This window comes from Panthera pardus, unplaced genomic scaffold (genome assembly GCF_024362965.1).
Source record: "Panthera pardus isolate Hobbes unplaced genomic scaffold, ASM2436296v1 HiC_scaffold_18, whole genome shotgun sequence".
Taxonomy (NCBI): domain Eukaryota; kingdom Metazoa; phylum Chordata; class Mammalia; order Carnivora; family Felidae; genus Panthera; species Panthera pardus.
Window position 1 is genome coordinate 6,873,853 of NW_026526743.1, and position 25,591 is coordinate 6,899,443.

The 25,591-nt window shown below is 44.2% G+C and overlaps 2 protein-coding genes across 2 annotated transcripts; both read right to left on the reverse strand.

The window, feature by feature from the left end:
- Positions 1–3: 3 nt before the first annotated feature.
- On the reverse strand, positions 4–12,006 carry FCAR (Fc alpha receptor). Its single transcript, XM_053906463.1, is given in 7 exon segments — positions 4–289; positions 1,182–1,389; positions 3,813–4,100; positions 6,219–6,503; positions 9,408–9,443; positions 9,850–9,887; positions 11,984–12,006. Coding segments are annotated over 7 exon segments (936 nt in total). The 3' UTR covers positions 4–231.
- On the reverse strand, positions 11,920–25,052 carry KIR3DL3 (killer cell immunoglobulin like receptor, three Ig domains and long cytoplasmic tail 3). The gene is given in 12 exon segments (XM_053905766.1): positions 11,920–14,643; positions 14,741–14,793; positions 15,775–15,850; positions 15,852–15,880; positions 19,268–19,318; positions 19,918–20,071; positions 20,074–20,225; positions 21,996–22,028; positions 22,031–22,294; positions 23,550–23,840; positions 24,622–24,654; positions 24,852–25,052. Coding segments are annotated over 12 exon segments (1,383 nt in total). The 5' UTR covers positions 24,943–25,052; the 3' UTR covers positions 11,920–14,487.
- Between the last annotated feature and the right edge of the window lie 539 nt (positions 25,053–25,591).

The window sequence follows — 25,591 nt, forward strand, 5'->3', positions numbered from 1 at the left end:
CCTCCCTGTTTTTATATTACTTTTGTTTCCCTTCTGAAGGGTTGGCTGTCACTCACAGGTGCAGTTACTGAAGTAAATCTGTTTCTGATTGGCTGACATTTAGAAGCAAGGAGCTGATTGGTTGAATCACCAGGGCGTTTTTCATTGAGGGGAGTGGTCATTGCTGATGGGTGAAAAACTGGCTCCGGCCGGCTTTTTGTCATCATGGCTACCAGACAACGTAGTCTTTTTCTAGGAGGGGAGGGTCTTTTTATTCCCAGGTTTACAGTATGCTTTTCCACACAAGGCCCTGGTGTGGACACAACCAAGTGTGTGAGGTTGATCCTATCTCTCTGTGGAATCAAATCTCATTGCATCTCTCAGGTCCAAATCCTGGCTCTGATGTAAAGTCTCTGATTAGCTTTCCTCTGAAACTGTGGCACTTCCTCATGGTTTTATCTGGCCCAATATCTAACATGTCCTTCATCAACTTATTTGTTCATAATCTCAATAAATATTTCCAGTATTTTATGTTTTGCATACCTCATGATAGATACTACAAAGAGATGATTCCATAGACTAAGCAGCTCAAAGGACTGAGATAACCCAGAGGAGATGCTTGTTGGGGCTGTTTTCACAAGTCTATCAACTTTGCATTGGAGGCATGAGACATCTTGAAATGTTAGTTTCATAAGAACAGGAAAGTCTTTTTAACAACAGGGAAAGCATGTGTTAATACGCAGATGTCATCGTAGGGAAAACTAGAAGCACTCATGTCATGGGAAATATGGTATGTTGAATGGACAGTATTAATAATTAATTGGTGGTATTAATAATTAATGGCATTCTGAATGTTAAGGTCTTACCTAGGAGGATGTAAGGGTACCTGGTTTGGCTGATAAATTTAAGACAGATTAAAGTCTTGAGCCAGACCTTCTGTAGAGGCTGGAAAAAAAGTCAGGATTGAGAACTAGGAATACGTTGAATAATTTTTATCACAGACAAGACTGTACCAAGGATTTTATCACCAAATCTAGAAAAGTGGTGTACAACTGTATTAGATACATATAAGAGAATACGATTGGATTGGTTTGAAAATGGATCCAAAATTGTCAGTGCCTCTTTCTCCCTTATGTTCTCTCAGTAGTTCTGCAGGGCTCCACAAGTGCTGACTCATTTCTATTTCAGTGACAGGTGGCTACCTGGTGTCTCTTAAGGCTTTGTGCAAAGGTCCAGTCTGACATTTGTGTTTACTCCGGCTCAGTTCAGGAAAATCTGGCCAGTCTTCCTTGTTTGGAACCTTATGGCTGTGCCAATTTCCAATGACTATGGCCAAGAGAACCACAAGGACCAGTCCTGCCATGCCCATACGGATCAAATTCTCCATTGTGTAATCTTGGTTCATTATATCTGTGGACATAATTCAAAGGAGATGAGCAATCATTGGTCATGTTCCATTTCATCCCAACACAGAGCCCTGAAAAGGAGCTCATTTCCCTATTTGTGCTTCCATTAACCCTCCCCCCCCCCCCCCCAATAAGCTCATGCATTCACGAGTGCCATACTTAGTCTGTGAGCCTGGATCCAAGGGGCATCTTGTGAACAGGAAAGGAGGTGATTATGGGGATGTTGTGTTGGCTCTTGAATCCCTCTTCATGTAGTAATTTCCCTCAAAGTCTAGTCAAAGCCTTGCAGTCAAATGTTCTGCTCCTGAGCTATATCCCCTACATGCACTCCAATGTTTATAGAAGCACAATCAATAATAGCCAAAGTATGGAAAGAGCCCAAATGCCCATTGACTGGTGAATGGATACAAAGATGTGGTATGTATATACAATAGAATATTACTCAGTGATAAAAAAGAATGAAATCTTGCCATTTGCAACAACATAGATCCAACCAAAGTGTATTATGCTAAGCGAAATGAGTCCGTCAGAGAAAGACAAATATCGTATGATTTCATTCATATATGGAATTTAAGAAACACAAAAGATGAACATATAGGAAGGAAAGGAAAAATAAGATAAAAACAGAGAGGAGGCAAACTATAAGAGACTCTTAGATACAGAGAACAACCTGAGTGTTGCTGGAGAGGAGGTTGTGGGGTGGGGTGGTGAGCCAAATGGGTGATAGACATTAAGGAGAACGCTTGTTGGGATGAGTATTGGGTATCATATGTAAGTGATGAATCATTGGGTTCTACTCCTGAAGCCAAGACTACAATGTATGTTAACTACCTTGAATTTAAATAAATAAATTAAATTTAAAAACCCACAGCCTTGCAACACCTTCATGTATTCAGAATAGTACATTTTCTCTATACTTTCCTCACCCCACATAACAATTGGTGTTCCTCTTCCATGCATGACAAAGGATATGGTACTGTTGGTATCTGGGAAGTAGCTAGGAGAAAGTCTTCATATAATCTTTGGTAAAATTTATCTCCACTCTTGTGTGACTGTTCACTAGACATTGCTGTTCACTGAAACTTTAAGAAAATTTTCTTCATTTGTTATATGGGCTTCATAGGCCTATGTGCCAGGAATTAATAAAGTACTGTGAGATTACAGTGCTCATAAATTGTAGTAACTCTCTCTGATTAAAATACAGAAATTAGGGGCACCTGGGTGGCTCAGTCGGTTAAGTCCGACTTTAGCTCAGGTCATGATTTCATGGTTCGTGAGTTCAAGCCCCGCTGTCAGAGCAGGGTCTGCTTCAAACCCTCTGTCCCCTTCTCTCTCTGCCCCTCCCCCACTCGTGCTCTCCCTCTCCCTCTCTCAAAAATAAATAGACATTAATAAATACAGAAATTAATTTCAAACGGATTTGGATTTTCAGATTAGAAGATAATACAAGATAGTATCATCCCAACACTGGGACAGATGATTTTTAAAACAAGACAAGGTGACTATCTAAAGAAAAAGGCTAATTGATTCGCTCCTCCTCCATCGATGCCCAACTATCCATGCACTGTTAAATGAAAAGAGCACTCTAGCCTGCATGATCTTACAGAGCCATGACTACTGTATCTGCTCAGCTTGTGGAGTGATTGGACAAAGTGGCCACAGGAGATGAATGCGGTCGCCCCACTCAGTGGTCTGCAGTTACTTTCTTTTGCTCGAACTTGTCTTCTCTCGCTGAGCTGAGTAATGCAAACAGTATAATAATTTGGCTTATGCTAGAGTTTCTAGCCAATCACTCAGAGTGGAGTCTAGTACTGAAGGTCAGTTTAAGGGTTCCCAGATGCAGCTAAGCATATGAAAAAAGAGAAGTGGGTTAGTCTAAGGTGGTGTCTGGGATCTATGTCTCAACCACACCCCTTAACATGATTCTAAACGTTGGACTCTCCATTCTCAACAGACCACATGTTTTTTTTTTTAATTGTTCTTTAATGTTTATTTATTTTTGAGAGAGAGAGAGAGAGAGAGAGAGAGAGAGAGAGAGAGAGGGCATGAGTGGGAGAGGGGCAGAAAGAGAGAGAGGGAAACACAGAATCCTTAGCAGGCTGCAGGCTCTGAGATGTCAGCACAGAGCCAGACTCGGAGCTCAAACTCATGAGCTGTGAAATCATGACCTGAGCCGAAGTCAGACACTCAACTGACTGAGCCACCCAAGTGCCCCCAGACCACGTTTTTAAAGGGCGCTGTCTACAGAACTCTAGGAGAGGATGTGAATGTTGAATGGGATGTGGATGAAAGTCTTTTTCTCTTCACAGTCCTCTGCTTAATGGCCCTCTACTACCCCACTGTTTTTTCTCAGTGTACTTTTCCATATTCCTGCCTAATGCCAAGGCCCCAAGAGGAGGATTCAGGGCTGGGCTGGGGTGCACCTACCTGTGACCATAAGCCCCAGGGCATCACTGGGGGCTGACCACACATAAGGGCTGCCACTGTACCAACCATAATACCTTTAGTTCCCTGAGAAGTTGTGGTTCACAGGGCCTAGAATAAAGTTGCCTTGGTGTACCCCATTTTGGTGCTGTGACAGGGTGGCTCCTCCTTCTTTGGTCAGTAAAAATCTATCAAATGGGATGTCTGTTGAGCTTCACTGCAGGGAAATATTCTCTCCCAGCATCACCACCATGCCCTGCACCGCTGAGAGGGAGGGTTTGTCGTACAAGCCTTAAAGAAAAGAGAGTGAGCTATTAGCAAGATTTTTCATCCTTTTCCCTTTATCCTCAACACTCATGTTGGGTCCATCCTAAGGGAAGGCAAGATGCTGATATTCCTTGATTCAAAGGAATGGGAGCTGGGAACTTCCCATTTTCCTACCCCAGGACATATACTCTGTCCCAAATTATTGCAGACAGGGCTGAGCAAACAAGCAGCCTGTGAGACTTGGGTGAGATACCATTTTCAAGAGATAGAGATCTTGTTTCTAAAGCCACAAGACCCACATGATTCTGTTCCCAATTACAACCTGTGGGGCTTTCCCCCACACCACCAGGAAATTCTGAGACACCCAGTGGGCATCCCATAATTCAACTTAATTCTGACATTATCTCCCTGGAGATAACCTCAGATCCCATAGGTTAGGAGCTCAGTCCTATGAGACCACCCCCACTTCAGATGCCAATCACAAGCCCTTGCTGTCACCTGTGCTTCTGACGGAATGGCTATAAATCAGAAGTTCCCAGAACTCCTTCCTTGGGTTCGCTTAATTTGCTAGAATGGCTTATAGGACTCAAGAAATCAGTTTACCCGCTAGATCACTGGTTTATTCTAAAGGATGAAATCAGGGACAGCCAAATGGTAGAGGTAAATAAGGCCCAGGTGCCATATCCTTGTTCCCTGCTCTATCAGTACCTCCTTGTGCTTACCAACCTGGATTCTTTCCTTTTGGGTTCTTATGGAGGCTTCATTACATAGGCATGATTGATTGAACCTTTGGCCATTGGTGATTGATTCAATCTCCACCCCCTCTCCTCTCCTTGGAGGTAGTCCAAAAGTTATCTCTTTGACATAACCTCAGGAGTGGTCAAAAGGGGGTTGTTAGGAATATCAAAACATCTTTGTCATTCATATAAATCAGGAAATTCCAAGGGATTTAGGAGCTCTGTGCCAGGAACAGGAATGAAGACCATATATATAGTTCTTACTATAAATCACAATATCACAAGCCACATGTTAAGGAAAAGGGCGGATAGTATCCAAAGAATTTGAGGAGCTATGTCAGGGACAGAGAGAGTCGACATTATGTAAAAAGAATGTCAGCAGGTAGAAATTCAGGGTGGACTCTTCTAGAAAAAAGATGCTTCTAGAAGCACGGGGTCAAGCCACCTTGAATAGAGAGGGCTTAAAACCAAGGGCTGGATTCATGCAGGGAGCATAGGGAGCATAACTACCTCACCCGCCTCAGGTACAGGCTGCATATAATGATTTCCTTCCATATGGAAAGGGTTGGGAGAGAAACCTGCCTATGCCACCTCAGCCAGGTGCTCAATCTCAGCATCAACAGCCATATTCATTTGCATGGTATGTACCCTCAGTGTGATGTGGTGAAAATGTTACTGTGCTTCTGTGGTCTCCCTCACAGTGATCTAATGACCCTTGTCTTAAAACACCAGACAACGGGGCACCTGGGTGGCTCAGTCGGTTAAGCGTCCGACTTCGGCTCAGGTCATGATCTCACAGTTCTTGAGTTCAAGCCCCACGTCGGGCTCTGTGCTGACAGCTCAGAGCCTGGGGCTTGCTTTGGATACTGTGTGTGTCTCTCTCTCTGCCCCTCCCCTGCTCATGCTCTGTCTCTGTCTCAAAAATAAATAAAACATTTAAAAAAAAAAGTAAGTAAACTTAGGTTTAAAAAAAACTAAGATTAAAAAAAAAAAACAAAACAAACACCAGACAACTTCCAATATTGGGGCATTGTACAAAATACCTGACCAGCACTCCTTAAAACTTCCACATCCTAGGGGAACCTAAGCAGACATGATAACTCTATGCAGCGTGGGATAGGATCCTGGGACAGATGAAGGACACTGGATAAAAGCTAAGGAAATCTAAATAAACTGTGGACTTCAGTGCATGCTAAGTTATCCATATTGGTTCATTAATAGGAAGAAAAGTCCGTACTAATGGAAGATGTTAACAGCAGGGGAGAGTGGGTGACAGGTCTATGGGAATGCCTCTGTCTTATCTTCTCAACTTTTCTGTAAACCCAAACTGTTCTAAAAGTAAAGCCTTTGAAAGAATAAGAAAGAAACAACACCCAAGGGCTGGAGACGCTGGATGTGTCCTCACCTGTCACCACCAGCTCCAGGGTTTTGCTGTGCTCCGATAATTTGTACTCTTTCCTATATTGGCACTGATAACGCCCTGCAGTGTTGGTATTCATGTGGCTAATGAGGAATTCAGCCTTCTCCTGAAATCCCAATTTCTTCTCTACCACCTCAAATGTGGAGTTTCTCAGGATTTCCAGTTGGTACAAGTAAGACTCAGGAGTCCCCCAACACAGGATCTTCACAGACTCATTCCAGGGAATCACAGAACCAGGTGTGGCAGATATAATAGGAATGGGAAAACACCCTGGAAGAAAATAGAGCCCAGAGTCAGGTGCCAGCCATGGAGAAACTATAGTGCTTTTCTTATCTGTGGGGGAAATGCAAATAAGTTAAGGTCTGAAAGACCCAGGATTCCTTCCTTTTTAAAATCTTTTCCTTTTTTTGGTATATTTCAATTGTAGTAAAATATATATAACATAAAATTCACCATTTCAACCATTAATTTTTTTTTTTATTTTAGAGAAAGTGAGAGCACGAGTGGGACAGAGGGGCAGAAGGAGAGAGAAAGAGAATCCCAAGGAGGCTTCATGCTCATCATGGAGCCCAACCCGGGGCTCAATCCCATGGCCCTGGGATCATGACCTGAGCTGAAATCGAGTCAGCTGCTCAATGCACGGGGCCACCCAGGTGCCTCTCGACCATTTTTTAAATGTACAGTTCAGTGGAATTAATTACATTCATCATATTGCACAACCATGACCTCTATTTTCAGAATTTTTTCATGACTCCAAACAGAAACTCTGTAATTATTAGGCAATAACTCCCTCTTTCCACATCTGATCTACTTCCTGTCTATGAATTTGCCCATTCAAGGTACCCCGTATCAAATACAGTATTTGTTTTTCCATGTCTGGTGTACTGCACTTAGCATAATATCTTCGAGGTTCATGCATGTGTACCACGTGTCAGAATACCCTTCTTTTTGATGGCCAAGTCACATTCCCTTGTATGTGTAGACCACATTTTGATTATCCACTCATGCCAATGAATATTTGGATTGTTTCTATCTTTCGCTATTGTGAATAATGCTGCTGTGACCATTGGTGTACAAATCTCTGTTCAAGTTCCTGTTTTCAATTCCTTTGGTTGTATATGTAGGAGTGGAATTGTTAGATCACATGCTAATTCTATGTTTAGCCTTTTGAGGAACTGAACCCCTTCCTTTTCACATGTTCATTTTCTTTTTGAGATTAAGTTCACATAACATACAATTAACCATTTTTAAAGTGTATGATTCGGTGGCATTTGGCGCATTCACAATGTTGTCCAATCATCACCTCTATCTTCTTGCATTTTTATCACCCCGAAGGAGACCCTGTATACACCAAGAGGTCACTCCCCACTCTACCTTCCCACAGCCGTTAGCAACCACTAGTCTGCCACAAAGTCTGTTTGGTGTTCCGTTGCCATGGCAACCCTCATGAACAACTCCAAGCCTGCTGGTTCCTTTATCAAGGCGTATCATCTCTTTTAGAGCTGATAGTGGTGTGCTCAACTGCAGCTCTGTGAGGAGGGGTTGGGGGGGTAGAAAGGGAATGTGCCATTCCCATGAGGATTGCTGTGAAGGAAGACCAACTTGCTATAGGTGGCTGTGGAAGGTGTTGACTGTATTTACCAAAAATTGCAGGACTTCCTTTTATTTAATAGTATTCACTCACCAATACCTCCATGCTTTTGTTCTTCCAAAACAGATGAAGAGATCATGGATATCTCCATTAATGCAGATACAATGTTTATTTAATATAATGACCTAAACCAGTGGTTCTCAACAGGAGGCAATTTTGCCTCCCGGGGGACAATTCGGTAATGCCTAGGGACATTTTTGGTTGTCACATGGGGGCAGAAGGCACTGTTGGCATCTTCTGGGTAAAGGCCAGGGATCTTACAATGCACAGGACTTCCCTCCAAACAACACCTGCTCCCAAATGTCAATAGGACTGAGGTTGGGAAACCCTGACCTAAACAACCTGGTTAAGACCTTTAGGGGAATGATAATATGGGAAATGTCAGGTACTACTCTTAAAAATAGACAAGTGTAGGGGCACTTGTGGTTCAGTTGGTTGAGTGTCCAACTTCAGCTCAGGTCACGATCTCGCAGTCTGTGAATTCAAGCCCTGCGTCGGGCTCTGTGCTGACAGCCCAGAGCCTGGAGGCTTCGGATTCTGTGTCTCCCTGTCTCTCTGCTCCTCTCCCATTGTGCTCTGTTTCTCTCTCAAAAATAAACATTAACAAAATAGGCAAGTATATAATCACAGGTCATGACACACAGTCTGCAGTACAGAGACACAGATCTTGGAAATCTGATAACAGATGTGAGGGTTCAGCTGATACATGAAGATGAGTAGCCTAGGCGATGTGGACAGACAGGTTAGGAGCATTGTAGATCACAGGAACAACAGGAGAAGGTCCTGGATAATAAAGTACAAATAAGTATGGGACACATGAAAACAAGGTCAGAGTGACTGAGAAGCAGAGACTCAGTGGGAGAATGGAAAATGGGCTTGGGGGAGCAGAAGCAGCCCAGCACAGCTAGGGAGCCACGGCCATGGCCATGTCAGTAGGTTTATCTGAAGTTAGACCCCTGATGGGTTCTATGAAGGTGATAAACATACTTGTGTTTTAAACACACAAGTAATTCAGACTACAGTCTTTAGAAGGAACTGGAAGAGAAAAGACATGGATAGACATGGGATTCCATCCAAGGCAGTAACAGAGGTGACTGACTATACAGTTGTAATTGAGAGCTACTTCATACTAGTACACAGACTGCACAGGAGGGCAGGACTAAGGCAACATCTTTCTGAGTGAAGCAAAGTGGAGAGAGTGGAGAGAATCAGGTTGTGAAAACAAGTAGGTCTGACATAGGGACAGATATTGGGCAATCACTGATGGCTCCCAACTTCCTCACCCTTGGAGTTGTGAACATTCAGTGAAATACATGTCTTAGATATGGAACCGACAGCCTCATGGAAGCAATCACTAAACCCAGGGCTGAGTATGATGCTTTTGAGGGGTCTGGAGAGGGGGGCACAGCAGAGATGGCTTAAATGGGGAATAAAATTGGAATTCATTTGGGCTTTTGACTGTCTTTTCAACCCTTCTGTTCCAAAGTAGAAGGTGTCTGGGAAAGATTTAGGGGAACACTTACCTTCCTGTGCCCAAAGATTCTGGCTCAGACAGAGCACTGGAAGAGAGAGATTCACAAAAGATCAGTTTTCCAGTTTCAACAGTAGTCCTTGTTCCAATTCATGCTGACTAATGACATGCAGGGTGTCAATTTTTTCCCCCGAAAGGATAGTTTTCAGGTTCATCTTTTAGTTTTACCTCCTAGATTCCAGGACACAAGGCTCTCATCTATAGGAACTCTGGACCCACCATGGATCTCTAGACAGCATGATGTGGGTTGAACAGGCCCCACAAGCCACTTGGACTTGAACACAGTTACAGACATCTGAACAAGGCCCAACTCTCTACTAAGGAGGCCAGAATCTCCTTGGCAGCCACTAAAGTCACTGAGTCCTCATAGTAAGAGGACATGGACAGTTTTGGGACATCTTCCCCCCCTGACCCACTTGCATTACAGGACTCACCGAGACAGAGATGGATGGTGTCTCTGGGGGCCCTGATTCTGTCAGAACCTCAGCCCAGTTAGTCTCTTGTTGGGGCACATTAGCAGAATGACAGATCCTCATAAAACAGTAAGATAAATCAGCAGGAAGTATGAGGTAAGAGTTCCTTGTCGGAGAATTCCTACATCTATTGCCTCACAAGTAATGGTTCCTTCCTAAAGAACTTAGCTCTGGATAGCTCTTGGGTGGGGTCTGAAGGAGACCAAACGTCCTGTTTAAATTTCCGATGAGAAGTGAGTGTTTTCCTTGACCAATGTCTAATGGGCTCAAATCCTTATTCAAACCAGATCCCACAACCAAGTGGAAGGCTCTGGGGCAGAATGTAAGATGGTGCCATAGGGACAGAGGTTCTTCTCCATTGGACCATTAGTCAACAGCCATGTGGCCTTGCCTGTTATGGACCCATGTACCTTCTCTGGAATTCAGGGACTGAGTATATCCACTTGGGCTTGACTAGCAAGAGAGTATACTCTTGCACTGGGATTTTCTCAATGCCAGCATGTAGGGGAATCTTTTCAGGAGCTATTCATCATCTGTAAAGAAAGAAACTCCTATGCCTATACTTATCCGTATATCCATATCTCCATCTATCTATACATGTAGATACAGATAGTGGGGTATATAGATAGTTAGATGTAGACTAGCTGTAGTTAGCTGTAGACTCCTGGCATCACTAATTCTTCAAGAATGGGAAGCCAAATATTCCAAATCAAATTCTCTACCAAGTACACTTCATTTTAACTGTAATACATCACTCTTGCCTTTCAATACACCAAGTGTCCTGGGCTTCTCCCATCTTTTGGAAGACACCACTGACAGATTTTAAAAATAGTGAAAATGAGTCTTTAAGAGAAGTGACTTTGCCAAAGACACTGCACCTAAGAAAGCACAAAGCAAAATCTGAATGCTAAACCTCCAAAAAATATCCATCTCTGAAGCATGTTTTGGACCCTTCAGGGGAGATGCTAGGGTTACTTGGTCACTTCATCCTGGGACAAAATGAACATGACAAACACGTTATATTCCAGTGATAGACAGATGGTGAATTTGCTTATTTGTCTGTAGTAACATAGCGACAGAAGTCAGAACTTACTCTTTCTTAAAAAATTATTTTATTTTTTAATATGAAATTTATTGTCAAATTGGTTTCCATACAACACCCAGTGTTCATCCCAACAGGTGCCCTCTGCAATAGAACTTACTCTTGAGGGAAATGCGGAACTGAAAAGAGATGAGGGATATGTTTTGATAAATGGCAAAACCTACTTTTCTTAGTATATTCTGATATGTGAAATATTTGATATTGTATATCAGAGGGTACATGGAAATGTTACTATACACACACACACACACACACACACACACACAGAGTCACTGTCTAATAAAACATGGCTTTATCGCTGTAAAAAATGAGTTTATCTCAGGGTATAACACATTTTCCAGGGGTTCATGGCACATTTTTCAGCTAGTTTTTGGAAATGGTGACCAGCATTGCATCCTAGACAAGGTTTTGGGTTTTTTTTTCAACTTTAACATTATTGACAGGGTTAGATAGTGATTCTCTGCTGTGTGTGCGGGGGTGGGGGGCAGGGAGCACCATCCTGGGCATTGCAGGATGTTGACAAGCATCCCTGGCTTCTGTCCACTAGATGCCAGTAGAACCCCCTCCACAGTCGTGACAACTAAAAATGTCTCCAGACACTATTATAATGGTCCATGTGTGGACACAGCCATGTTGCCCCAGCTGAGAACAAGTGTCCTGTGTTGTCTGCTGGCATGTGTAGGCTGAGGAACCAGAACTTGCTTTGGGACATTACTGAACTTCATGCATTCCACAGCATCCTTTCCTTGAGGAATTCAGGCTCTACAGAATGTAGACCCCATTTAGGGTCACAGAACCTAGATCATTCCAGTGGGAAGGTCTCTAGAACATCTTTCTAGGCACAAATCCCCAAAACCTTTCTTTAATCTTCTCTTCCCTGGGATCTCAACAGCCAACTTGTTCTCAGAATCAAACTTATCCCTAAACACCTTTTTTTTTTTTTTTTTTTTTTTTTTTTTTTGCCTCCCAGGTGCCCTGGAAGGAGCCTCTTACTTCTCTACTGAGAAAGAGGACATTGTGGTCTGAGAGAAGGATTCGCCTTCTCATATTCATTCATAACACTGTAAGAGAAGTCACATGGAGACTTAAACTCTTTTCCAAATTCTTGCCTTAACCCTAGCATCCAAGCTGAAACCTTGTGTTCAAACTGAGGTTGTGGAAAACCTCAGTTGTCCATGTGATTGCTATGGGTCCATGCCCCAGTCTCTGGGGAGTTCCAGGTAACTCCCCCATGCCTCCCCTTGTAGATCTCAGTAGGACCTAATACACTTACTTTCCTTCCTTGGCTATTGTACACCTCTGTTGTGCAGAAACCAGGAGCCCCACAGAACTGACCCATGCACGGGTGCTGTCTGTCTGTTAGGTCCTCTCATCCTTGTTTAGGTCCCTCTACAAACTGTTGATAGAGAAAGCTGAACAACTTCCTTTCTCAATAATAGCTTTGGTTTCCCTGCAACATGTGCTGAACAAAAATATCTGACTTCCTGGAAATATTTTTGAGCCAAGCCCAAGGTCTCCCCTGGTTCCAAAACCCAAGTGTGTCTTAAAGTCCATACCTGGACCAATCCCCTAAATCCAAGGTATGATATATGTTTACAGGAGGTGGTTTCACCAGACAGTGGTTGGGTTCAGGGGTCTTCTTTTTGGGGCCCCATCATGGTCAACAAACATGCCATGTTGTGTGACCTTTGACAAGGTACTTAATCTCTTTGAATTTCCCTACTTAGCAAAGTACAGATAACAAGGAGCCCTGATAAATTTTACAGAAAGATTCATTGAAGAAATATATGTGAAACAGATTTTGTTGAAGAGGTGCTCAAAAATGTGAATTCCTGTCATTGCTGCACAGAAACTGTCATTTTCACTGTTGATCTCTAACAAGGTTAACTTTGATGCTAGTTCTGCATCCAAAATATTGCCAAGTCTCCCAAACTCTGATGTCTTAATTTCTTGCACTGTTTTGTTTTTTCCAGAATTATCCTGATAGATCCACATCCTGCTACTGGATTTCCTTGATTGAGCCTTGGGGGCAATCGTCTATACTAAATTGAAACATGGGGTGCGTGGGACTCCCTAATGTGCCCTGAAGGAGTTAGCTGCAAAGGTGATGGGCGAGAGCCAGACTCCATGCTGAGGACACCAGCCAGGTGCTCTCTGGCCACCAGAGCTTCCAGTATCTCTCACTTGAGGATGCCTGGACCTGCCCCAGCATGGCTTCCCGGATTCCAGTAAGATTGGGTAGATCTATCTGGATGGTTCTGGAAGGACATAAGAGTGTGAGAAATTAAGGCATCAGAGTTTGGGACACTCACCACAACTAGATACCTAATTGTGACATAGTCACACAATGGATTCTTACACAGGATGGAAAATAATTTTTCACATGCAAAGATGTGATGAAATATCAAACATATAATGTTGAACGAAAGGTGCCAGTCACAAAAATACATAGTATATGATTCCATGTAGGTGAAATTCAGTAATAGCTAGGAAGAAAGATGATTAATAGTAGATAGATGATAGCTTTGTTTATTTGTTTATAGTAGCATAGTAACGGAAGTCAGAACTTACCCACAAAAAGGGCCAAGAAAGTTTTCTAGGGTGTTAAGAATATTCTACATTTTGGCACAGGTAGTGGTTGCAAAGGTGCAAATGCGTAAAATTCTGTCGAACCACACACATGAGTACTTTAAGCCAAAATTAAAGCAACAAGTGTTTAAAATGATTATCTGATGATAAATTTATTGGTGATTTTTCTTTTTTCTGTATCTATTTTCCAACTTTTATACAAAGAATGAATGTCTTTTCTGTAATGAGAAAAGACCATCAACATTAAAAAAAACAACACATCTCTGACCCCCTAGTGTGTTTCACATTTTAGCCTGTGAGAGCAATACAGTTGTTTACCCTGTAAACAATGAAGAACAAAATTATTTACAGTCTTAGCCTGGGGACACATTACTTCACACTATACATCGTGTCTTAATTCATGGGTAAGATATTTGGTCCTGTCACAGGCAAATGGTCTTGGAGAATTCTTAATATCATAATTCTTGATTTTGGCAGTATGTAGATAATTCACTTTAAGGTGGAGTTATATAAATGGTAGCAGTTAAAGATAGCACTAAGTAAGAAATTGACTCAGCATAACTACAGGGAGGTCTCTATTGACAGGGTCCAATGGAGCCAGACAGCAAGGAAGCCAAAGTCAAAATCAATAGGGATCAGCTCCTACCCTTTACCATAACACAACCATAGCACAGAGCAGGGCAGAGGACTTAGGGAATAGATGGTAGAGATGAGAATAACAAGGACAACAATCCTACGAATGTTTTCTAGGGGGTCCTGAGGTTTTTATCTCATCTTAGGGTGAGATGAATCTGAAGACATAATTTGTTGTTAGGACGGAGTTGTCAAGCGAGGTTTCAGAAAGAGCTATGGCGTCCATGGGTCTAAAGCCTCCTCAGGGTCTTTCTGGGTGTGCTCAGGCATAGGATTCAAGCCTTGATTGGCCTTACAAATTCCATGTATACACTGGCATCACTCGAGTGTTCCTTGGGCCCCTGGGAAGTGGGGGTGGTTTTTTGCTGTGTGAAAATGCAATGACCCAACTCTGTGTATGTCACCTCCTGTGCGTCTTCTGCTGGAGGATCCTGCATAATGGTAAATGGGAAGGACGGTGTGCACACATTTGTGGGCAGTAGGAGGAAGTGAGACTGCACTGAAGAGGGTGAGCTGAGGAGGACCTACCTCCCTACTCACCATTATGTCCACCTCAGGCTCTCTGTTCATTATAGCAGCATCTGTAGGGAATAGAAGTCATCAAAAACACATGGAAGGGCATTTCTGGGTCTTCATTTAATAGATACAGATACCCATGCACAGAGGTGCAGTATTTTTTTAAATATAATTTATTGTCAAATTGGCTTACAAAAAATACCCAGTGTTCATCCCAACAAGTGCCCTCCTCAATGCCCATCACCCATTTTCTCCTCTCCTCCACTCACCCATCCACCCTCAGTTTGTTCTCTGTATTTAAGAGTCTCTTGTGGTTTGCCTCCCTCTCTCTCTGTTTGTAACTATTTTTTCCCCTTCCCTTCCCCCATGGACTTCTGTTAAGTTTCTCAAGATCCACATATGAGTGAAAACATATGATATCTGTCCTTCTCTGACTGACTTATTTCACTCAGCATACACAATGGAATACCACCTGGCAATGAGAAAGAATGAAATCATGCCATTTGCAGCAACATGGATGGAACCAGAGAGGTGCAGTATTGCCTGGAATTACTACCAAAAAGTAGAGTCAGAAATTCTACCTCTCTAGGGGCGCCTGGGTGGCTCAGTCAGTTGAGCGTCCAACTTCAGCTCAGGTCATGGTCTCACATTTCGTGACTTTGAGCCCAGCATCGGGCTCTGTGCTGACAGCTCAGAGCCTGGAGCCTGCTTCAGATTCTATGTCTCCCTCTGTCTCTGCCCCTCCCCCGCTCATGCTCTCTCTCTCTCTCTCTCTCTCTCTCTCTCAAAGATCAATAAACGTTAAAAAAAAAAAAAGAAATTCTACCTCTCGAAAGGTTCACAGACCCATCCCATTAATATCTCCCTATTTCCATTCCATTGATAAGGATGGAGGGCACTGGTGTTCTCTCTAGAAAACCTGACCTCTGTGGCTCCTGCCTTGAACCAGGCATCAGCCTGCAAACAGAGAACTCACACCTGAGCACTCTCATCCTAGCTCCCTGCTCTGCTTAGATGGAAACTGGCCTCTTCTTCCCAAGACTCACTCTTTGTGGCATGGCTCCAGCGATGAGTGAGGAAAAAAAGAAGGATGGTGAGGAAGATGATGGCCACTAAAGGGCCCAGCCAGAGCATGCAAGTGTCTGGGGTTACCTGCAGGAAGATGTGAATCTAAGAAGGAGAAAATCACAGTAGCTCTCCTTTATTGATTGCCTCCCATCTATTGATTGTTGGATAAATACATACAGTATCTCTACCTCAACCCTGAATTGAACAACGTTCTTTAACAAAAGAAAGACTAAATTCTTTAACAAAAGAAAAAGTTGAAACCAAAGTAAAAGTAAGTAGAGTTATTTTATGTTGTACAGGCAGGAAATGATAACAAAATGGGTGAGCAAGGGCTGCACAGTGCGATGTGTTTGCTTTGCGTGGTCTCATGAGTCATATATTAGGTTACTGCTCATCTGATCCTCTCTACCAGCTATTACTGAACATATTTTGTTGTACATTCATCCAACAAAACCAGTCCTTTTGGGAATTAAGAGGAAAGTTGACTCTTAATTAAGCAGTCTTAATTAAGTAGTGCTTGTTCCTGTCTCTAAGATTTGAACTGACTCAAAAGGGTATTGGTATTCACCTCCAAGGGATCTATCATATGTTCACAGATGACTGGAAGTAGGGGTGAGGTAGAGGTTTGAGGTGAGCGGAATGGAGTGGGGGCAATTTACATCATGTATACAGCACTTTCTCTGTTGCAGAAGCATGTGAAATGCTTTCACGTTTTTGTCCTGACCTCATCGACACAGAGAACCTAAAACGGGGAGATTTAACCTCATTTTATTGTGGATAAAATAGAAGATAAATGAGCTTATCATACAGAAGTAGAAAAATGACTATTTGAAGCCAAGTGCCTTTGTCTTTCTGGTATACTATACTGTCACACTAAGCATCCTCATTTGCACACACTTCCCCCCACATGATTCCTCTCTCCTGACAAGTATAGGCTTAGTTGCAGTGAAAATTAATTGCACAAAGGAATGAATGAATCCAAGAGCAAGCAACTAGGAAAAACCAGATCCAACAGAACCTCCTCCAAATGGTTCTACCTCAAGAACATGTCTTGTATTTATCTACTTCATTCATCTGGTGTCTAACTTGGCACCACACTTCACCAGGAGGGTGGCAATTGCATTTTCTGTGGTCTCTTGGCTCCCAGTTATATGCCTTACAACCCATTTTCATATAAGTCACTATTAATCATATATGGATTCCCAGTAGATGCTTAGACGATTTGCAATGGGACTGAACATGTAGCACACATTCCTTGTTCTTACTCAGCTCCTTTATACAATCTGGTTCCTCTCTGTCTCCTTCCATTGATCTTGTCACTCTCTCCACCTCCCCTGCAGCATTTAGACTCTTCCTTGAGCATAAGATTATTCTCACCTTAGTGTCTTCTTGGGTGATAGCTCTGGGATATCTTTCCAACAATCTTCAAAGAATTAAACGCTTCTTGTCATTAAGGTCATGACCTAATACTGCCCAAAAGTGAGTCTCTGCCACTCACTCTAAACCATCCACAAAGCACTATCTATCACTTTATTTAAATTTTCATGTATAGTTTCCTCATAATTGATCATTCATCCATTCATGCTCTCATTTTCTTCCCTTCCACTTAAGCTGTAATACCAGCTTCCCAAGATGCATTCCCAAGGTATCCTGTTTACTATTGGTAGTAGGCAGAAGAATGCATCCCTCAAAAGTTCCATGTGCTAATTCCCATAACTTGCAATTATGTCATGTTACATGACAAGGAGGAATATGGTTGCAGATGTAATTAAGGTTGCTAATCCACTGGCTTTAAAATTGAGAGGTTATCCCACATTATCTGGATGGCCCCAATGTAATCACAAGAGTCCTTAATAGAGAAGATGTGATGAAGGAAGGGGGGGGGGGTCTAAGTGGTTCAATGTCAGTTAGACTTGACCAATCATTGTTGGCTTTGAAGATGGAAAGGGACCATGAGCAGAGGAACACAGGCTCTAAAAGCTGGAAAGGCAAGGAAGTGGACTGTCCCCCAGAGCCTCCAGAAGGCACGCAGCCTGCTGCCATCTTGGTTTCAGCCTCATGAGACCCATTTCAGAACTATGAACTATAGAACTATGAGATCATTTTATCAACTGTGTTGTTTTGGGGCACCTGGGTGGCTCAATTGGTTAAGCATCCAACTCTTGATTTGGGCTCAGGTCATGATCTCATGGTTTGTGAGTTCAAGCCCCACATTGGTCTCTCTGCTATCAGTGCAGAGCCCACTTTGGTCCCTCTGTGTCCCTCTCTCTGCCCCTCCCCTGTTCATGCTCACTCACTCTCTCTCTCTCCCTCTCTCTCTCTCTCTTTCTAAAAAAAAAACAAAACTGTGTTGTTTTAATGTACTGAGCTTGTGGAAATTTGTTATAGCACCAATAGGAAATGACTACCTATGGCATATCCAGCACATGGACATACATGTGCACTGGAACAGTGCATGAACAAATAAATGAAGGAATCACATGTATGGGTGAGAGACTGGGTTCTGAGTTCTCCCTCACTCTACTAAGCATATCCGTGTTGCATCCTGACAGGAGCTCATTTCTTGGCAAATGGAACTTCTCTAAGCACTACCTACCCCCACCAGCTGTTCTCTTCCTTTCTCTCCTCCAAGATCCCATGATTCTTGTGGGGGGCCGGGCCCCGGTGCCAGGCTGAGACCGGGTCGAGCAACGGTTCCCTGTTGACTCAGCCAACCCGGTGGTTCCCCCTCCCATTCCCCCACTTTCAATGGCATACGAAAGCCTCATCAAGGCTGAGAAAGTTAATTCCTGAAGCCTGTGGTCTGCAGGTGTTGGCAGTAATGCTACCTCCCTTTTTCTACCCCGAGTCAGATAGAAACAAACATGGGAATTGTGTTTTGCTAGCAATCTTATCAACAAGGTCTTGTTGTGACCCGTCTAGAAAATTCACAAGAAACACAGAACTAAATGTTTTGGTTGGCAGCGATTATGTGAAACCTGATTATTCTTAGAATGACCTGATCCATAAGAGTCTTATATTATAAAAGATTGTGTACAGCAACAATAAAGCCATCACTTGGGCCATCAGCCCAGGGGACACTCCTGTCCCCAAACTTTCTCTTCTCTCTTTTTTTCTTACATTCCCCTACCCTCAGGACCCTGATCTCGGTGTTTGTTGTGCCGGTCGCAACAGATTCTCATCTCTACTTAGGAATGGGGAAAGAGCAGGTATGGCGTTATTCCTGGCAAGCGGATCAGGTTTATTTTCACTCTCTTCTTTTGGAGGAGGTCTCTGCTGCAGAAAATTAGAGTTTAAGAGTCCTCACTGGCCTCATGCTGACCCCAACCCCTTCTGCCATTGTAGAGTCTGGGGATCAGAAAAGCATGGTAATGAGCCCAAGATCACAGAGCTGGAAGGTGGCTGAGCCAACACTCAAACCCAAGGCTTCTCTTTGTCTACAAACAAGGATAAAAGAGATCCTTCACTTACCAGTTTTGGAGTTTGGTTCTCTGTATGGAAGGCAACTACTTGACAGGTTTCCTAGAAGACAAGTCAGGAGAGAGGTGGGGATGTGGAGTTGCCCATATTCTACCCACTGAAGCTCATTGTCATCTAACGCTGAGTTTCTGGGAGCTCCTGGGACCCCTCCCCATAATCCCTGGGGACTGAATCCCTGAGACTTCAAGATGCAGAGAGAAAACAGGAGAGGTTGGGGATGAAAGGGGCCTCTCTACTTAAGAGGAGGTTTCTTGATCTTTCCCCAAAGTCACCTGTACCACCTTGGAGATCTCTCTGTGGGTGGGAGGTCAGGAGGGGCTCCTGGGAAATGAGTAGTGGTGAGGGGCCAATGTAAGCTATGATATCCCCAAACTGAGCCCCTTTTCTCCCCCTCCTGGGCCCGCCTTGACCCCTTTCCATCTTCCTCTGTACACAGACCCCCCAGTGTGGGTCTCTGTGCAAGATGCACAGGAGGAGGCTGGAGGTGAGTCCTCAGTCTCTCCTTTCCTGTTTCTTTATCTATGTTTCTCTCTCTCCAGAACTCCTAAGCATCCTCCCATTATCAGTAGAACACCCTTCACATATAGCCTTCAGATATATCCTGAATCACTGGGCACAGAGCAGGTTGTGTGCTTCCTCACCTGTGACAGAAAGGTACAGTGGGTCACTTGGGCCTGACCATTCACAGGGAGAGGAGTTGAAAGAGCCATGGCATATGTAGGTCCCGCCCAGGGCTGGTTTTGCAGGACCCAGAAGGAAGTGGGCCCAGGATGCACCATCGCGCCTCTGCCCCTCATCCCCTCAGCCAGCTGGTGCCCACGGAGCTGCCCGTCCCTGGGTAGATGGTACACGTCAAAGTTGCTCTCTGAGCAGCAGGACAGGGTCATGTTCTCTCCTGAACACAGCACGGCACCCAGCTGGGCCCAGAGAGAAAGTTTCTTATGTAGACGTGGAGGAAACGGAGGCAGTTCAGTTAGAGAGGCTTTTCCTTGCTCACAGGGTACTTCACACCTGGACTGAGAATTCTCTTTCCTGTTCCCAGAGCCTAATGTCCACTTTGTCCCCTCGTGTCCACCTCTCTATTTCCTGTTCTTGCCTTCCTCCATCTTTTCCCTTTTTGTGTTGGCTTACTCTCTCTGCCTCTGTGGGATCTGTCGGTTTGATCTGTCTTTTTCTTTCATGAGTCTCTTATTTCATCTTGTCTCTTTCTGCATTATCTATCTATCTATATATCTTTTTTTTCTATGATTTATCCTTTTTTTTTTAATATATGAAATTTATTGTCAAATTGGTTCCCATACAACACCCAGTGCTCATCCCAAAAGGTGCCCTCCTCAATACCCATCACCCACCCTCCCCTCCCTCCCACCCCCCATCAACCCTCAGTTTGTTCTCAGTTTTTAACAGTCTCTTATGCTTTGGCTCTCTCCCACTCTAACCTCTTTTTTTTTTTCCTTCCCCTCCCCCATGGGTTTCTGTTAAGTTTCTCAGGATCCACATAAGAGTGAAACCATATCTATCTATCTATCTATCTATCTATCTATCTATCTATCTATCATCTATCTACCATCTGTTTATTATCTATTATCTATCTATCTATCTATCTATCTATCTATCTATCTATCTATCTATCTTTCTATCATCTATCTATCTATCTATCTATCATCTATCTACCTGTCTGTCTCTATTACCACCGTCTTGGTGACTTTCTCCGCTTCTATATCCCTAGTTCTCTTTTGGGATCTCTGTTATCTACCCCACATTATCGTCTTTCTCTATCTTTGTGCTCCCGCTCAGGTCTCTGTCTTTTAGGGCTTTTATCTGTCCCCTTCATCTTTATGTCTACTTCTCTATCCCTTTTTCTTTCTTCTGTTTTATGTGTCACTGAGCCAGTGTCTGTCTATCAATCTGTCAGTCTCTCTCTGTCTCCCCTCCATTGTGTGTCTGTGTGTGTGTGCATGTGTACACATTGCATTTCTGTGTCTCTTTACATGAAAGACTTTATATGGCCATTGATGTACATTGACTCTGCTTTCTCTCTGATTGCATCTTTCTGTGGGCTTTCACCTCAGTAATCCTGTAGCATCTCGAGCAACCTTGAACATTGGCCCAAGAAACAGCTTTGGGAACCCATAAAACATACCACATATAGGAGCTAGTGACTGTCTCCTCCACCTGGGACCATAGTATCCAGGGTCACATTGTGGTTCAACTACATGGGATGAAGTCATGTAGGAGGGAATACCACACCTGTGGGTGCCACGTGAGGAGAGGACCTAGGGCCCATGGGGAATCAGCCTGAGAAAGGCCAACCTGGCCTCAAAACTTGGTCATATACATGCTATGTCTTTAGGTTCTCCTGGTAGAGAAGAGGGTGTGGAGATTAACTGGAAACCACGTTCTAAACTGTCCCAGGTTTCTGAACAAAGTCAGAGTGGAAGGGCACCTGTCTCTGATGTGAATGTACCCATCTGTGTCCCTTCCTTCACTCTTTGTGTCCACTACTGACTCCCTATTTCTGCCTCTTATCTGTCCTTTATGTTATAACTAATGGTTTGTACTGTCACCCTTCTGTCATTGTCTCTCTTGGTGTAGCTCTTGCCAAGGCTATCTCTCTGCATAAAAACCTGTGTGCGTGTCCCTCATCACCACCCGGGGATTCCAAGTCTTAGAACACCCTGTCTGTATCCCAAAGAGGATGGGAGCAGGACATTCTCACCTGTGATCATGATGTCCAGGAGGTCGCTGGGGTAGACCACTCATAGAAGGAGTGATTCAGAAAACCGAAGCACCTGTAGGTCCCTGCATGGGCAGCTGTCACAGGACCCATGATGAAGTTAGCATGGGAACCCTCACGATGGGGCTGCCCGGGAAGGTGCCAAGGGGCCTTGGATAGCTCCTCACTGTGAAGAACGAAGCTTTCAAACTAGATCTCTGAGCGACAATGCAAGGTCATGTTCCCTTCTGATTTCACCAGGGGACCTGGCTGAGCTGAGAGGGAAGGTTTTCTGTAGACTCCTAAGAACATGGACATTGTAAGTTTACAAAGAGCGACGCTGCCTCACCCCATTCCCTGGGACCCTAAATGAGTGAGGGTGCCCCTGTGTCTGTCTTTCGCCTCCTTCTTTGTGTCTCTGTGTCTTTTTCTGTCTGCATGTCCCCCTCTGTCTCTGCCCCTCCTTTGCTCTGCTTCTCCATCAGAAGAAACAGCACCAGATTCCATTACCACCGTTCTCATCCTTGACACATTAACTGTTGCACCTGTTTCCCACAGACCCCTTTTCTGCTTTGTATGGTGGGAGTGGGAGAATGACACTGCAGGCTGCATTTCCAGACTCTTTTATCAGACCAGTTCCTGCTCTGTTTGATGAGTTGGAATCCCTGGTAGGAGACAGGAATTAAGCAGTAAAGCAGGTACCACAGTAACTCCCAGTGCCTACCAAGCCTGTGCCTAGTGGGGATGGGCACATCTTCTGCCATGTCTGTGACTTCTCCAAGGCCACAGCTTCCACAGGGCACCCCTGAGCCTGGCTTTGGGAACACTCCCCCCATTATGTCACTGCAGTCTAGTGGTGGCATCAACATCCTGCCCTTACCTATCGCTGGGAGTAGCTTCACTTTCCCTGTTTGGCTTCCTAATTTGTTCCTCACCTAGGTATCTTTATTGGTTACCTGTTGTTGCTGTAATAAATTGCTACAAACATAATGGCTCAAAAGAGCACCAATCTGTTGTCTTATAGTTCTGGATGTCAGAAGTCCAACATGGGTCTTATGGGCTGGGATCAAGGACAGCGTGGACAGGACTGTTTCCTTCTGAAGGCTCAAGGGGAGAATCTGCTCCTGTGTCTTTTCCAGCTCCTAGGAGCTGCCTGTATTCCTTGTCTTATGACCCCTTCCTCCAACGTCAGAGCTAGCAATGGCTGGTGGAGTCTTTTTCATGCTGCATGACTCTGAAGCTCATTCTTCTGCTTCCTTCTACCCTTATAATTACAGTAAATCCTCCTGGATAATCCAGGATAATCTCTCCATCTCCAGGTCATCTGCTTAATGACCTTCATTCCATATTCAACCTTAATTGGCCTTGGACTATTCATAGATTTGGAGTATTATGGTGTAGACATCATTGGGGGCCATTATTCTGCCCACATACATTAAATGCCCTTGGAGCAGCTCCTATTGTTATAATTGGACCTGACTGACACTCCCACCAGGAAACTCTGAGATTAGGAAGATCAGGTCAGGAAATAGTTCCTCTAGAGAAGGACTCTCTGACCTGTGACCACAATCAACAGGGGGTCACTGGGTGGTGACCACACAGAGGAGGAGCCAAGGTAGGATCCACAACATCTGTAAGTTCCTGCATGTGCTGGGGTTACAGGGCCAGCGAGGAAGCTGTCCTGCAACATTATGCTGTGGAGTTCAGGAATGAGGGCACCAGTGACCTTGTACAGTCTGAACATGCCAAACCTGCAATGAGAGTGGCACTGAAGAGTCACACATTGTCCTTGAGGAACCACTGGGCTTGGCCAGGCAGACAGGGAGGAGCACAGCACAGGAGGACCACCTGGGGGAGAAGGAAGCACAGCATTGGTCTCCTCTCCCTAAGCTCAGAGGCTCCCCCTCCTTCCATGTCTCTAAGTCTCCTTTCCAATCCAAGGGTGCCCATGCCACACAAAGACTCCCCACACCACAGAGACACGGCATCTCTTACAAGTAACCTGTTGACCGAGAATTCTGAGTGAGCACTGAATAGTGGGCTCTTAGTAGGTGTTGATAGTGTGAAGTTTGTTACGTAAAAGAAGACAAAGTAGACACTGAAGAGGAGAGTAATGACCTATGTGAATGCCACGTCAGCGAACACATGAGGCATGTTACACGACAGAGCCATGTCAGAACATGCTGGAATTCCAGGGGTTCTGGCATGTGGATTTTGTACCTCTGCCATGGAACAATGTCAGCAGCAGCATGGGGCTCCTACTCTCATGGGCGTGCTGAGGAGCTTTAGTGGCTGTCTTGTCCTCAGACATTCTGTTGTTCCTGGCACCTTTTGCATCCCCTGCTCTACAGATGGCTTCTCCCAGACATCTCAGCTCTGAGCAGCAGTGTCTTCCAGATGGCTTTAGAGCATGGCTCAGCCAAGGAGAAGAGAGTCTAGGAAGGGTCTCTGGACCAGAACTAAGACTAAGGTTTCCCTGGGCCCCCACTTTCTATTTCACAAGAGATTCTCCCATCAGGCCTCCTGCAGTCAACCCATCACCCAGCCTCCTGTGCCATCTGCCCTCCTGTTATAGGGATACTCTTATCCTGAGTGCATGGCAACCCAAGTTTTGGAGGGAAAGACTCACCCACTTGTGTACAGATCCTTTGGATGAAGAACTCTGGAAAGAAAGACTCATGATAGGTGGTCCATCTCGATAGAAGACTTGGCCTCCCTCTCTTTCCCCTGCCTGGCCTGAGCCTTACCATCAAGGTCCACCTTGCCTCCAAGGGAGCAGTCTGCTGTGGGGATGCCCAGCCTTCCAGGCCAATATTTCCACCATAGTGTCCCCTCCCTTCATCCCCTTCCAGGACTCACCAAGACATGCCAGGCTGATGACTATGGGTGGTATGACGCTGCTTCTGCTGAGCGGTGACCCAGCAAAGTTGAGAAGTACACAGGATGCCATGAAATGGGGCCCAGCTCATGTTTATAAGTTGACTGCAATAAGGGAAGGTGATGCATACAGGCTCTTTTTGCTTTGCCTATGGGTGGTGCAGGGCGGGGGGGTGGGATGGGGTGGGGTGGTTCAGCTTAGGGTAAAGCCAGGCTTCCTGGAAATTGTTCAGAGCTGTTGTGTCGCATCATTTACTGTGGTCAGACTTGAAACACAGACACAATCCCTCATACTCAGAATGATGAAATGATAGTTTTTTTTAAATCTAAGCTGCAAAACTTTCATATGTAATGTGCAACATTTGTAGTAGATACTATCATAAAAAGAATTATGGCCCCTGGGTGGCTCAGTCGGTTAAGTGTCCGACTTTGGCTCAGGTCATGATCTCACGGTCGGTGAGTTCGAGCCCCACGTTAGGCTCTGTGCTGACAGCTCAGAGCCTGGAACCTGCTTCAGATTCTGTGTCTCCCTCTGTCTGTCCCTCCCCTGCTTGCACTCTGTCTGTCTCTCTGTCCCAAAAATAAATAAACATTAAAATTAAAAAAATTAAAAAAAAGAATTACACTGTATAAATCAAAATGATGTTCTAAGCTGATATTTTTAGTATTGAGCTAATACTTGTCAAAAATTATTTAATTTCCCTGTAGAAGGAATATGCAGT